The 14,844-nt window shown below is 46.1% G+C and overlaps 6 protein-coding genes across 6 annotated transcripts; 3 read left to right on the top strand and 3 right to left on the bottom strand.

Annotated features, from left to right (window-relative positions):
- Positions 1-290: 290 nt before the first annotated feature.
- LY89DRAFT_640613 (uncharacterized protein) lies at positions 291-2,509 on the bottom strand. Its single transcript, XM_018211673.1, has 7 exons — positions 2,200-2,509; positions 1,921-2,143; positions 1,546-1,859; positions 1,175-1,489; positions 1,039-1,131; positions 910-990; positions 291-858 (listed from the first exon to the last, which is right to left on the bottom strand). Exons 1-7 carry the CDS (start codon positions 2,410-2,412, stop codon positions 508-510), a joined length of 1,590 nt encoding a protein of 529 aa, XP_018075148.1. The 5' UTR covers positions 2,413-2,509; the 3' UTR covers positions 291-507.
- Positions 2,510-3,156: 647 nt separating this feature from the next.
- On the bottom strand, positions 3,157-3,496 carry LY89DRAFT_730809 (uncharacterized protein; the record flags this gene model as incomplete). Its single annotated transcript, XM_018219514.1, has 3 exons — positions 3,157-3,195; positions 3,245-3,304; positions 3,356-3,496. The coding sequence occupies 3 exons, from the start codon at positions 3,494-3,496 to the stop codon at positions 3,157-3,159; spliced, it is 240 nt and encodes a 79-aa protein (XP_018075149.1).
- A 1,223-nt stretch (positions 3,497-4,719) lies between these two features.
- Positions 4,720-6,814, bottom strand: LY89DRAFT_705572 (S-adenosyl-L-methionine-dependent methyltransferase; the record flags this gene model as incomplete). Its single annotated transcript, XM_018217460.1, has 9 exons — positions 4,720-5,193; positions 5,246-5,562; positions 5,615-5,858; positions 5,903-5,921; positions 5,983-6,027; positions 6,084-6,113; positions 6,162-6,285; positions 6,339-6,467; positions 6,749-6,814. The coding sequence occupies 9 exons, from the start codon at positions 6,812-6,814 to the stop codon at positions 5,154-5,156; spliced, it is 1,014 nt and encodes a 337-aa protein (XP_018075150.1). The 3' UTR covers positions 4,720-5,153.
- A 37-nt stretch (positions 6,815-6,851) lies between these two features.
- LY89DRAFT_682469 (cytochrome P450) lies at positions 6,852-8,741 on the top strand. The gene is made up of 5 exons (XM_018214519.1): positions 6,852-7,184; positions 7,240-8,096; positions 8,143-8,253; positions 8,303-8,475; positions 8,522-8,741. The coding sequence occupies exons 1-5, from the start codon at positions 6,968-6,970 to the stop codon at positions 8,688-8,690; spliced, it is 1,527 nt and encodes a 508-aa protein (XP_018075151.1). The 5' UTR covers positions 6,852-6,967; the 3' UTR covers positions 8,691-8,741.
- Positions 8,742-11,071: 2,330 nt separating this feature from the next.
- LY89DRAFT_730812 (uncharacterized protein) lies at positions 11,072-13,004 on the top strand (the record flags this gene model as incomplete). Its single annotated transcript, XM_018219515.1, has 5 exons — positions 11,072-11,082; positions 11,166-11,265; positions 11,311-11,718; positions 12,451-12,506; positions 12,554-13,004. 5 exons carry the CDS (start codon positions 11,072-11,074, stop codon positions 13,002-13,004), a joined length of 1,026 nt encoding a protein of 341 aa, XP_018075152.1.
- A 1,288-nt stretch (positions 13,005-14,292) lies between these two features.
- LY89DRAFT_730813 (uncharacterized protein) lies at positions 14,293-14,603 on the top strand (the record flags this gene model as incomplete). The annotated part of the gene is made up of 2 exons (XM_018219516.1): positions 14,293-14,303; positions 14,354-14,603. The coding sequence occupies 2 exons, from the start codon at positions 14,293-14,295 to the stop codon at positions 14,601-14,603; spliced, it is 261 nt and encodes an 86-aa protein (XP_018075153.1).
- Between the last annotated feature and the right edge of the window lie 241 nt (positions 14,604-14,844).

Raw genomic sequence — 14,844 nt, forward strand, 5'->3', positions numbered from 1 at the left:
CCTCGATCTGGGCGCGAGGCTCTTCAAGCAATTCAATAACGACAACATCACCAAGCCTGGATACTCAGGACCTGCAGCAAGTACTACGGGCCATTGGACGTATATAAAGCACCACTACAACGAAAGGGGAGCTCATCGGTGTCCCGAATCCGAATTAGCATCAGCAGCACACCACAATGGGAGCCGCAAGGCTCACAGCCTCAATTTGGAGTGAGATTGGGCGGATGCAGGCACTGGATCACGGCCCCCAATCAGTCGCACTGCGGGATTGAAGCCTGTAATTGGTGTAACCGGGGTGGGAATTGGTGTGGGTGATTAGTGATTAGTGCATTTCCAGGGCACACAACTCAGGCTTTCTTCCAGTGGAGCGAAACGCCGACCGAGAGCCTGGGCGAGTGCCTGCATATTTTCGTCGTACAGTTTCTCGTTCACACGGGCGACAAAGTTTCATTCTCACAACTCGGGCACATAATTCGGAAGCAGAGGAAATATACAGCACAATTTAATCTACCCAATCTTCACAGTACTCGCCTGCGAATTCCACGTCGAAGTCGGCGATCCCCTCACCGGCAGCATCGGCGGCACCTGAAAACTCATCCCCATCTCCAAATCCCCCTGTTTCTGCCTACTCTTCTTAGACGACACCATAGATCTGAAACTATGCTGTCGCTGTAATGTCACGGTCCCGGGTTGCAATGGGTTAAACATGGGTTTCACTTCGGTGAAATGTACCCAGGTCCACCAGAGGAGGATGGTGAGGAGTGTTAATGGGACGGCGATGGCGGCTAGGAGCCAAACGTTGGGGGCGACATTCATGTGGCCGTCGGTTGTTTGGACAAATTGGGTGGAGAAGAAGTTCTGTATTTATTGTTAGTTGGGAAGCGGTTGAGGGAAGGGAGAGAGACGAACGGCTACGATGGTGGTGGGGAGGTAGATTAGTGTTATTACTGTTAGGATTTTGACTGCTGCTGCGTCTTTGGTGCTTTTTTCCTGGGAGGGAATCAGTTTTGGTTGTGTTTGGTTTGGAGAGGAGCTTACTGCTAAGTGACACATTGACTTGCTTTCTATTTGTGTTTCGATGCTCAACTTTTTGAGTGAGACTGCTTCTTCATAGCTGAGGAGGTCAGATAACTAAGTGGGTTAGCGAAATTCTCTGGGAGATATTAGATATTACCAGTCTAGCAGTCGACCTGGCCATATCATTCAAAGCCTTCGATCTCTCAACCAGCATCTTCACCTCCCTAACATACTCCTCAAACTCTCCCACAATAGCATTCAACTCTCCATCCTCCTCAGTCTGGAAGCTCGAAAACTCTCTCAGCAATTGCTCAACAGCGTCCAGCATCCCCGGAAGAATGACTTGAAGATCAAGAACCTGATCCTCGATTATCTTCAGCTGTTGACGGTTGTCGAAATTGATGACGAAGTCTGTCAACGGAGACAAATTGACTTTGTCGTCCCCTACTGAGGCGAGGACTATGTGATCCGACTTTTTCGAGGCAATGGGTCAGTAAAAGCGTGAAAGATAATGATGGGAAGACACACCTGTTCCTTTAATCCCTTCTCCAAATAGGCCATATAATCCATCCACCCCCTCAAGCTATCAGCTACGAGAATCCGATGCACGTTCCATGGACTCAATGCCATCCCATCCTCAGCATTGCTCTGACTCAAACATCTCCCGAACTGATCCTCGACGTTCTCAGACGGAGCAATGAGCAAGAAAGTTGATTTGAGCGATTGAGTTTTGGGCGCCGAGAGCCGGTGATAAACAGCAGTCTGTCGAATAGACCACGGGTTATCATCCTCGGTATGGGCCCGCCCATTCAACTCTACTCGACGCAACATATACGCATACTCTGTTTCTCAATCAGTACACCATTTCCCCTAATCAAGCAAATAAGTAAAGATTCCACACACCATGCACTTTCACCCCAGAATCCGTTCTCCGCCGCCGACAGAACTGCGGAAACTGAAACTCATTCTCCTCACTCTTCCGCCCAAACGTAAAAACATGCTTCCAGAACGGAGCCATGATACCATGCGCCGCCGTGAAGCATTGGAACAAGTCACGCGATATATTCAACGTTGTCCACGAGCGGTCTTGTCGGATGGTGTAGAGCTGCATATCATCTTGGTTGTTCTTTGCTTGTTTGTCAGTTCATCTCCCTCAAGCTGTGGAATGGGAGTGGGGCTCACTTCACGCATCCCCTCCACTTGCGATGAGTCGCACACATCTAGATTCTTTACGAAACAATTCTTCTCTCCAACTCCCTTGGAGCTTTTCCGTCTGAAAACCCGCGTGACTTGTAGCCCGGCGTGCCCCTTCTTCTCTTTAAACAGATCGTGCGCCCTGGCGTCGATTTTCTTGTCCAGGCTGGATAGGTCGTCCAATGCGTATCTTTTCGCCATTTTGATCTCCTTTCCTTTTTTTCTTCAAGCACAATCTTCAATCTCTCACAAGCAATTCCTCGGACTCCGTGATTCGAACCTGCGTTCGTCGAGATAGCAGAAAAATGAGGTGGGGACGAGAAATCTGACCACGGTCGCTTGATTGGACAATACGCGAGATGCTGCGGAAATCAGCCTCGTGCACTGCCTCATGCGGGTTGCAATTTTTCGGGATCGTGGGAACGACTGGAGGGTTGGGGGCGGAAGTCCTTTTCAGGTGGGCGATTTTGGAGGCTTTTAGGGGTGTTTGGAGATTGAGGGTTGAATGAGGGATGATTGAGGGATGGATGTGGGGATTGTGAGGTTTATGAGTTGCGGAAGTTTCTTGATTGGGATGGAGAGAGAATTATGCAGTTTTGCTGAAAGTATTGAAAGGCATTCGAGCATATTTCACGGTGAGCTCTCGTTGATGATTATTTGGATAAAAGTACTTTTGTGGGAATATTGGAGAGCTTTTGGATGTAAGGATTCGCATAGTATCAAGGATTTCTACTGAGTTTGGGGAGAATCAAGCATAGGTCACGATGATTTCTCGTTGACGATTGTTTGAATAGTTGTAATTTTGTTATGAAAATTCCAATTGACTCCCGTTTCAGATACTCCATCGAAATGCCCGCTGTCCTCCTTATACGCCTTGTGTCTGAGTACATTGTTCGTGATATCATTATCCCAGTATGGTCTATGAACCCAGTTCATGACAGATGGTCATCGACGTCTAATTGCGCGACAATCCTCGATTTGATCCTGATGAGAGTTAGAAATGCTAATTGCCGGTAGTTCTTCGAGCACTTACTTCGGTGAGATTACTAGTTGATCGTGCTAGAGGGTAGATTCTGTATCGATTGAGTCGAAGCTAGAAGTCGTGCATCAGTACAAGACAGGATATGGCGAAAGAATCACTCACTTCAACTCGGAAGTTGTTCTTTCCCTCTTCAGAAGTCCCATAGACATCTTTGAGAAGACGCATCAACTTTCTTTGATCGAGGAACTGTCCATCGATAACTTGAGGCTCGGAGCTGAATGTCGGATGTGAAGTTGATGACATGATGTCGCACATAATGTGGGGAAATAGGGCGAGTAGCAAGTGTAAGTAAATATTAAACGTCTGCCTAGAAGGCAAGAGATGGGCAACGTATGTATGATGTTTTGCTTGAGGGCAACGTCAAAGTGGATGTCAGATTCGTAAGAACAGATCGGTCACTCATGGATATAGGATTCTCACGATACACCCCGAAACAGCCCCCCATCCTTCGGCATAGGAATAGAAGCCATGTATGACACCACTGCCGCCCCGGACCCAGACTGCCTTGAAAGATGACTGACCCCAGCTCTTCCGTAAACGCACTGTAACATAGACGCGGAATGGAGGACGAACGAACATATTGCCCTACGAGCTGCATACTAGAAACTCGGCATGGCCTTATCTCAGGCCTGCAACGAATAACACGAAGCCAATCAAACTACATGAACAGCTTTCCCCCTGAGACGGAATAACAAAGCGTCGCGCTCAATCAATTGCGAGGCATAATGCAGCCCTCCTTGCGAGGCAGATTTGCTGAAGCTCAGATGATCCATATTGTCGGGTGTGGTGGCGTTGATACACAGCCACAATGCCCAAGATTCCGGTACCCCAACGAGAAATCCTCCCTCAAGAGACCTTAGAAATCTCGACAAGAATCAATCTCTTCCTGAGTCACTATCAGTGACTGCAACTTAAAAAGCTGTTGTCTAAATAGAAGGAGTCTGAACAAACCTGAGTCAACAATCTCGGTGCAGACACGATATATTTCCCACGACGAATCTAGTCCCGCCACCAGTCAACCTCGACCCTCTTCAAATACGCCTCGGCACTCGTGGCGAGCAAAAAGTAAGACTTACGGAGACCTGGCAATACTGCCCAGGAAAAAGCCTGACCAATAGGTCCTTCAATCCCGCGAGGATGTCGTACCGACTATCGATGACTTGTGGCATGTTTGGTGTTTGTTGCTTGTGAGAGGTTGCAGTCTTAAGCTTTTATGGAAGGAAAGAGAGAGCCTTTCGAGATGAAAGGTGATTATTGATGGCGAGACATGAGTGTGTTTGTCAACTGTGACCCGAATGGGATTGAGGCTGTTGAAATGGGGGCCATTGCTGCCTGGTTGCATTGTTGCACGAGGTGAGGTGAGGTTTTCTCCACCGCCTTGGGCAAGCGGGCAGAATTGCTCAGGAGAGACAATCACATGAGTCGGGGTTTTCCTTGTGGTGAGCTTTTGCTTCAATATTCGTTCTAGTGAGGTCATGGTATGGTATTCGCTCCATAAGTGGAATCTGACAATTTATTTACTACTAGTACCATAAATGTAACAGTGTCATTCCGTCTCTTCCTCTCATGCTGGAAGTATCTCATTTTGTCTCTATCGTCTTGCTTCATAATTATCCTCTCCTAAAGCTGAGACGTTGTAGAATCTCGAATCTGGTAGTGGTAACAGAATTCTCAATGGCAAGGCGGTGTACCGCGTGCGATGCAAATCGTGAGACTTAGAGGGATTGCACCAGAGATCTTTGCTTCTACTAGGCTCTCTTCACATCTGACGAGCTTTTGGGTCAACGGATTCATCTAATGATGAGTGTGAAGACCTCTTGCATGAATAGCAAGTGTCTAGCTATAAGCCCAGATCGTCGTAATAACCAGGGTTTGTTCCTTCTCTGTCCGCACAACTGTTCTACACAGACGTCGATGGTTTCGTGGCTGTTACAAAGGTTCTATGCATGTTAGCCTGCCTCCCATATGTGTATAAGTTATCATAATGCTCACGTGTAAGTATAGAGATGCATCTGATTGCTCAACAACTCATTCCTAACATGTGCAAGTAAAACCTGCAGTTCTAACTCAGACCACCCACTTCTCGTGAAGAGAGCGCTGCTGTATGCCTCCAATCCCGACTCGAGGAATTGTAACCGAAAAACAGCACCAATTCGTTTCAAGGCTTTGTTCTTCGGCCACGACCCTACGGGAACGACACGATTCATCAGACTAGCGTCTTCAAACCCCGCTTCTTCGAGCAACATGGGGATATCTTCGATAAAGTCAAGTTTCAACCCGATCGATGCTCCAATCTTATGGAACTCAGTCTACAGGGAAGTCAGTTGTGGAGTTGCGTGTCCGGAAGGAAGGGGGCCTTACAAGCCATTTCGAGGTATGGCTGTCCGGGGCCATGGTTCCGTCATCACAGTAGAAGTTTGCTCGACCTTCAGAGATTTCTATCTTCCCGCCAGGCTTGATGTGTCGGTAGCAGCGTCGGAGTAAAGCTGGCCAGTCGCGGATACCGCCTCCAAGTGTGCGGGCATGAATAAAATCAAAGTGATTCTCTGGAAATGTCCAGTCTGATGAAGCATCATCGACTTCGAACATTACATTGGGTGGCGTCCTAGATGAATGAGTAATAGTTATATCAAACAATGCTTTGCTTACCAGTTGGGTTGTATAGGACCTATGAGTCTTCAGTTAGCGGCTACATTCTACCGAGAAGCGTTGTTCTCTGGCAAGCTCACTCAAATCAGTTCCAATGACTTTCGCAGAAGGAAATGCATCTCCCACTTCAACAGTGTCAGCACATCTAGATTTGAGAAACTTTTTCTCGGGACAACTAGACTGTCAATTGCCCAGATCCCGGTGCCAGTTCCTGATCTGCATGTTAGAATGCGACTTTGTTGCCAGCCACAGAACTCACCAAGATCTAAGATATTCTGAGGATTATGCAACTTCGCCGCACAAAGATCACCCTTCAATGTCAAGCTAAATAAGTGATGCACCATATCTAATCGCTCTTGTTCAGTCTCGTCGTTTGGTAATACCTGATCTATCAAGTTAGACCTGACTTCATTCTGAAAGTCCACCTTGCACCAACATATTGGCCAGCTCTATAGGCATGGTATCGTCGCCCGTTCTCGTATGTATAATTGAGAACAGATGATCCTAACGAAGTAGTCTCGGTGTGGCCATCACCAAAGTCGGAAAACTCGTCGCTAGGGTCAGTCTATGGAAGTTAATGCCTCTTCTCAGGATCTGCGCAGAAAGAAGACATGCGTCAGCTTCGATATTCTCTGCTTGAGCAGCTAAATCTGAGTTTGGAGATAGCACTTGGTCTTCAACTGCTGGTACTGGCGCTGAGACATCTGCAGGAGGTGACGCGGGCTCTGTTCGTGTTGGCGAAGTCATATCGAGAATAACGTTGCGAAATATACGATGATCAACGAAATGCGCAAAGAGAAGCAACGACGCGACAATTAACAATTGGCCAATGTGGGGTTCACGGACCTTTTTCCATCCCGGGCTCATGGAATTCTTCAAGTGGGTTCTATCGCCTATTGGTATTATTCCCATTGGAGAAAGATACTGACAAATCGTGGAGCGGACGCAGATCCCAAAGGAGGAAGTTGAACCGGCCTCGTGGAAATCCTACGGGACGTACCCATCTTCTCACAACCGAACCGAAATATTCAAGTACTCCCTACCAAATTGTGGGATCCAACATTTATGGCTCTGCTTACTTTCACCACGCTGGCTGGCGGCGCAGTCACAACCTTTATCGTCTATTATGTCGGTCTTATTATCTATCGGCTGTATTTCCATCCCTTGGCGAAGTTTCCGGGACCGAGGATCGCGGCCGCCAGTCTGTGGTACGAGTTCTATTACGATGTTGTCTTGAGGGGTAAATTCATATGGAGAATCCAGGAGATGCACAAACAGTATGGTGAGCATGAAGTAATAGTACGGCTCCGGCTAAGCTCGATTCTAATTATTTTTAGGGCCAATTATTCGAATAAATCCAGACGAGCTGCACATCGATGATCCGGATTACTATGATGAGATCTATGGATCCACCACAAAGAAGCGAGACAAGTATGGTCCTTGGGTAGCTTTGGCTGGCACTCCTGGTGCCAGCTTTTCAACTGTTGGACATGATCATCATAAACTGCGACGAGGCGCTCTGAATCCATTTTTTTCTACGAAAGCGGTTGCAGAGCTAGAACCTGTGGTGAAAGCCAAGGTAGAGATCTTGGCCAGTCGATTTGAGCAGGCCCAGCAGACAGGAGAAGTCATCAAAGTGGATGCAGCATTCATGGCTTTGACTATGGATGTCATATGTCAATATGCGTTTGCAAACGATGATAACATGTTGTCGAAAGACGACTTCAATCTAGCGTGGAAGGAGATGATCATCGGTGCTTTTGAAGGAGGAGCCCTGTTAAGACAATTCCCTGGGATGATAGCGATGATGAATGCGGTTCCAGATAGCCTGATGGGTATCATGATGCCAAGTATGAGCTTGATGCTGGATTGGAAAGCAGGTGTGCGAAGAAGAGTGACGCCAATATTGAATCGAACAGAGAGTATTTCCGATATTGAGAATGCTTCTCATAGAACCATCTTCCACGAGCTACGCGATAGTGGCCTACCGCCGGAAGAGAAGACTATGGCTAGACTATGTGACGAAGGACAAATACTCACTGGGGCTGGGAGCGAAACCACTGCAAAAGCGTTAACGACAGCTACTTTCTATCTTTTGGAACACAAGCAATCGTTGGAGAAACTGAAGCACGAACTTAAAGATGTAGCTCCAGATGCTGACACGTCTGCGAAATTATCACAGCTTCCTTACTTGGTAATTGGTATTTATGTGGTCGAAGAAGCAAAACTAACAGATCTAGTCAGCTATGATTGCCGAAGCACTTAGGCTATCTCATGGAGTGACTACGAGATTGCCTCGCATAGCAACGGATGAGATCATGAGATACAAAGATTGGGAGATTCCATTTGGGGTAAGCTTTTTGATGTTGTAATCTGTCTACGTCACTGACGAGAGGAAAGACGCCAGTCAGCTCAACAGCATATTTCATTCTCATGAATTCTAAGATCTTTCCAAACCCAAAAGACTTCAAACCTGAGAGATGGATTGATGCTACTGGAAGGTTTGACTACGCACTCGAGAAGAAATATCTTGTCAACTTTGGACGGGGCAGCAGGCAGTGTTTGGGCATGAAGTGAGTTGTCTCCTCCCCTAAATCAAATAGGCACTGACGAGTGAAGCTTGGCGTACGCGGAGATGTACCTCACTTTAGCAACCCTGGTACGGCGGTTTGATATGGAGCTATTTGAGACTGCCGTAGAGGACGTGACAATGGTCCATGACTTCTTCGTTGCTGTTCCAAAGCTAGACTCGAAGGGTGTTAGAATCAAGGTAACAAAAGCTTCGTAACAGACATTTAAAGATAATAGCAAATATCATCTGGACTAATACAGCTTTTCTTCCTCAAAGACCTGCTGAGGATCAAAAATGACTGGAGAAGATCAGGTAAGCTTGTATCTACAGTCTTCTTACTCTCCTCCTTTTGCGGTCCGACTCTGTAGGAAGTTCCCTCACTTCAAACACATTCATACAGACATGGAAGACATGCTAGCTATTCTGCACCAGTAGCCAGAGTTGGCAAATGGATAGTTCCATATTCCAGCCAAATTGAGATTTGGTTGCGATTGCGCTCCTGACTCCATCCAGTGATGGGAATCTGTCACTTTCGCATAAAGGACAAACAAACACCTTTCCCTTACTTTAGATTATTTATTTAACCACACTTTGCACCTTGTGTGCATTGGTAAATTGTTTAAGACGTGACAAGCTTGAACTTTGCAAGTTGTGGCGGGTCTTTGATCTTAGCGAGTGAGTTCGTCGAAGGTATGATATACTTGGCCAGCGTCAACACAGTCTACCCTGTGTTGAACATAATTGCCAATACGTCTCTCTATCTGTAATATAACTATGTAGCCGATTACTAAAATTCTTTGCCATCTGTTTGTGGTCTTGTCTCGACCGAAAGACTAGCGTCACGTGCATCGACAAAGGGTGTATACCTTCATCGACGATTTCATCTTGACTTTATGCTCGAAACTATGAGATGAATGCTTGTTAAATGATGAGGCTAGTGTATAATTTGTGCTTAGACAATTCTTTTGCTTCTGCAGAATCTTCCTGTAAACATCTCCCACAACGAAACCTTAGACAACCACCACCTCGTCCGTCCTTCATCACAGCGAGCTTTCAGTCGTCAGTACCGCACACAAAAGCTCTTCCTCTTCAAAGATCTCACCTTTCGTTCTTCGGATTTGCGCCTTTCCGATCACCGCACATCTTGCAGTAAGTCTGCAGCGTCGACCCATTAATCATTGCTAATTCCTAATAGCAAGTGCTGAATACCCACATACAAGAATTCGTCACCAGCAAGATGTTCCAGAGGTATGTAAAGTTTTGGTTTCTTACTTTCTTGTGCTAATCAGCTGCAGAATCGTCAATCGAAGAACTCGCATCGACCCTGCAAATGGCAGATCATATACTACCTACCACACCGAGCAAGGATTTGGCTACGAACTTGTCGACCAGCAAACATTTGAGGTCAAGCTTCACAATGGCGAGAACTTCATTAGTCAATCCGCCTTCGTCGTTCGACAGGGCATGGGAACTACGTACACTGTGATCAAGCGTGTCCTAGGTGGCCCACCGGGTCCCAGGCCTCAGTACAAATTCTCCGTACAAAAGACACAAAATACCTATACCATGATCCCAGAGACTAGTGCTAGACCTCAATCCTCCGTCAGATATGTCGTCAGCTACGGCATGTTCGGTTACAAGGTCAGCATCTTCAGTGACGATGATTTCGAGGACAGAAGCCTCAGCCAACTGTCCGCGATCTATGCCGAAGCTATGCATGCTTTCGATGTAGGCATCTTCCTGAGTGAGCTCCAGGTAGAGAGGGAGTGGAATGCACTGCCTCCTGGGCGCGGGATCCTCTTCAGTAATTATCGAAACATCTCCACCGCGGCTGTGGTGCTTCCCCCAGATGTCGAGGCTTCTATCACTGAACGAGAAGTTGATAATGCAGCGCTGGACACAGTTTGATGAACTTATATCACCACTGTTTTCGTAGATTGGACTTGGCGCGTCCTGCACTTTGAGGGCTGGATAATTGTTGATACGGTGCTGGTTGATTAGACATGGGCATTGATGAGGACTTTTCTGCTTTTCGATTTCTGCGCTATGGAGCATGGTCACAATGACAAGTAAGGAATAAATCTTGGAGTGAATACACAATGTAAATAGACAACCCTTTCACTATACATCGAATAAGGTATACCAGCCTCCTACCTCGTCCACTTGGCAAGTGTCTCTTCTTTTCGTATGATACTATCTCGCACTCAAAAGCCATATATACAGTGCTGATCGTATTCATCTCTAATATATGAAAAATAAAAGGATGAATACTGTACACTTTTACTCAGTGGTCTACCATACGTGACACGCCCAGTCGCGTCCATCATCCTCCGCTTCTTTTGATCCCCGGCCACCAACCTTAGGACCTCATCGCCACCCTTCTGCCTGTTCAATGAATACAATACGATCCCGCTCTTCAAAACACGTCTTGTACTCGCAGGGAACTCTTCATACGCATTTGTACCGTTGGCGCCTTCTTGTAGGAATTGAGGATCCCGAAAAGTATGTCTGATGGATTAAGCCTTCTTGTCAACGGCTGCTGACTTTCTGTCTGGTTTCAAATAACAAAATCAAAACCAGCACTCAACTCATTCAAAATGCTTCAGAGGTAGGTAGTCAAGTAAGCCACTTCCCAGTTTGCGCTAAATTCTCTCGAATTCTCCTCCGTCGCTCACAAACCGATCCTGTAAGTGGCGCAGCCATCACTACCTACCGAGTTGAGCAATCCTTTACATGCCAATCCGTCGGCAACGGAGATTTCTCTGTCATGCCTCATGGTTACGAAGGCTCTGTTCGTTCCTCTAGCTTTGTCATTCGAAAAGGAACCAACAACTAGTACTCCGTCGCCAAGCATAACTTGTCTGGATCTCCTCCCCTCGCAATCTTCGTAGTCAATAAGACCAGGTCTACTTATACGATCACTCCCGGCTTTGCGTCGGGCTCTGGTACACCCAAGTATATTGTCAACAAGTCTGCTTTCGGATATCAAGTGCAAATGGCTCATGACGCTCCATCCTACAGCGGAGAGGCAGTAAACTGCGCTGAAGCCCTCATTGCCTCCGATGTTGGTATTCTGTTGGGCGAAATTGATCAGGACGAAGAGTGGAATGGTGTTTCTTCTTCTAGGGGTAACCTCTTCACCAGCTCCGGTACCCGCAATCACTTTACTGCCCCAGGTGGAGGCCTACCTCCGCATATCCAAGCCCGTATCACTACAAGAAGGGAAAAAACGCTGGGGAGGACAGTATCCGAGAATTTTTGCGACTAGTCAATTCGTTTGGTAAGGTGGTATAGCGCCATGGGTCGTAATATGGGTTCATTTGATTTCTGGAACTTTGAGATACCTTTTGCGTCTCTTGCAGTGGCCTTGGAGACACTAAGGTGTTGGCTAGATCAAATTCGTAGTGTAGACAGCGAACCTTTACTATAAACTACAACTTGAGAAACAAGGAGTGAACAAGCGAAGCACATCATATACTTTCCACATAAATTTGAGATGGGGTGTAGTTTGTTCCACGAAGAATTCTAAGTCCTTAAATATTGAGAGAAGAGAGGTATATTATTTCAGTACTTTGTCCCAGTGGCGAGTGCCTCTTGTCTTGCATGTGAAACTCTCTCTCGGGTCGTATGTACCGTGACAAGAGTGTTCGTCCTTACTAATATGAAGAATAAGATGAATACTATAGAGTCATGCCGTGGAATTCTGCTTAGTGGCCTGTGATTCTTTTATTTATCCACGCCATTCATCATCTGCAAACTCTGTGCATCTTCAACCACAAACTTTCCAACCTCAACCGCATCCTCGCTCAGCGCGACGCGTACTTCATCCATCATCAGCATCCCAGGACGAGACATCTTCCTTTCTGTCGATTCTGCAATTACGCGTCGATAGCAATTGCGCTTCTGCGTCACTAATACGGATCATTGGGAGCAAGTTAAGAATATCTGCCCGTAAGACTTTGCTAACATCCAACAGCTTCCACAAAAACCAGACAAGAAAGAGATCTATAACGTCACAATGATGATGCAGATGTATTACCTCCAGTTTGATTTAGTCTGCTAATGCTAACTATAAGTAGGATCTCCCGTCGCAACACCCAAACCGACAGCATAACTGGTCAAGAGATCACCAAATATCTTGTGCAGCAAAATTTCGAGTGCAGACCGACGGACGAGAACAATTTCGCGCTCGAAGTCTACGATCGCGGTAGCCAGCAGCGCACATCCATATTCGTTGTCCGCAAGGAGAATAGGAATGGCTACACTGTGAGCAAGCGAAACGCGTCTAGCGCCTATCACTGTAGCACTTTCTCTGTCCGCAAGAGACCCACTTCTTGCTTGGTCACTCCGGGGTTTGGCTCATGCTCAGAGAGTCCTATCAAGTACCTTGTCTCGCAGTCTCTCTCCGGATACGAAGTCGCTGCGATTCGAAATGAATCCAGCCCATCTTTAAGCAGTCAGGAAGATGAATACCACGTCGAAGCACTCAATGCTTTCGACGTAGGCGTCTTCTTGTGCGAGTTGAACTGACAGGATGAATGGGATGATTTGCCGTCATCCAAGGAAGATCACTTCGCATCTTCGACGCCTCTTCCTTTTGGATCGGGTAGTCTCTTCGCCCCCATGACTGATGCTCCTCCCGAGATTGCAGCTAGCATTGCTGCTCGAAAGAAAATCAACGCGGGAAAACGTTGAGCCGCACAATACGGGTTCAACTTGTATCAAGAGAGGACAGGTGGTGATATAGATTACTACAAATAATTGCTATTGGATGTTAGCTTACTAGGTAGATTATGGACATTGACAGGGCTTTTCTTTTTTTTTCTTTTTGCTTTCTCTTTTTGGGTTTTTGCGTTATTGAGAATGGTCATTGGGAGACATAAGACACAAACACTTGTACATAAACGAACTCGTGTAGATAGAAGAATCGTCATTGTGGCATAAAATCCGAGTGCCGTGATAGCGTGCCATTCGAACACGGTTTGGTGAGCTTATAGTCCTCAACTAAGGAGCAATTCTGGAAGCTGAAATGATTTCTTGTCGAAAATTTTCCCACTCAGATACAGGCATAATTAGTCCTTGGCAAAAAGAGCTAGCTGTGCTACATCTCTAGATCATTATACCTGTCCATATCCTAAGAGAAAGGGGGGTAGAGTAGAAGTGGGACAATATAAAGCGAAACTTAGCAGTGTCCAATTCTCTCCACAGGATCGGTCTGCAAATGCGTTAAGGCAACTCGACTCAACATCGGTGGATAGGAACCAAGTACGACTTGTTCTTGTTTAGATTTATTTATCACTAAAAGATCAAATAAACCAGAAAATACAAAGCTGCAGTAATACAGGTACTACATGTAATCGAATCCATTTATATACATTCCAGTATAGTAATTTATTTCACTTGGAACTAATATAGCTGTAAATTAAATGACTTCATCGTCTCGTATCACAATTGATTAGAAATTCGCCTTGCAGTTTTACTCCCATAGATAGGATAAATGCAGGCATGGAAAAAGGGAATCTAATGGTTCGTCAACTTGCGCTCCTAGACAAATTTTGCTTCTGCATCTGCACACTCATTACCTTCCCACAACAAATCCTATCTCAACCACGATTTTCGGCACCAATACTACATCGTCGCCGTCATCATACAATCATCTAGGCATTCTGTTTCTAAATCTTCATTCGGATTTAACGCAAACTTGTCGTTTTGCATTGATCCAGGTAGATGAACACGACATACCCATGGCACTTTCCTTTTGCTAACATTTTGCAGCTGCACTCGAATCGGGGGTAATTGTCATCACTTAAATCTCGTCATGTCTCAAACGTAATACCCGTCCTCCACATTGAAACTCTTCGTGTCACTAATTGATTTAGACTTCTCCACCAAAGCATTCGCACCGACCGTCACAGCGGGCGAGAAATCACTACTTCCACGGTCCAGCAAAGCTTTACCTACGAACGTACAAGCATTGGCGAATTCATCTACACAACTAGCCCAACTGCCGGTGAGAATCGCGTATCAAAGTTCGCAGTCAGTACAGCTAGAGGATATATGCTTAAGGTCATCAAGTTCGTTACGAACATGGGGACAAAAGTCCGTGCGTTCAGGGCATCAGAATCATGAATTTTATTAATTAATTAGCTGTAGACCAGCCACATCGCTTAATTAAGTCGTGTACCCAGAAGTCCTGCTGCTCAATAAGCCCATTGATCCATTCCTGAGGAATTTTGTCCCATTCTTCTAATACTGCTACAACCATTTGAACCTCAGTTGTTGGCTGCCTTAGGCGCCTATGGAGAGCTTGTTTTATTCTCCTCCAGCACTTCTCAATAGGATTCATATCAGGGCTAACTGCAGGATGGGG

Source organism: Mollisia scopiformis, assembly GCF_001500285.1.
Source record: "Mollisia scopiformis unplaced genomic scaffold LY89scaffold_6, whole genome shotgun sequence".
NCBI classification, from domain to species: domain Eukaryota; kingdom Fungi; phylum Ascomycota; class Leotiomycetes; order Helotiales; family Mollisiaceae; genus Mollisia; species Mollisia scopiformis.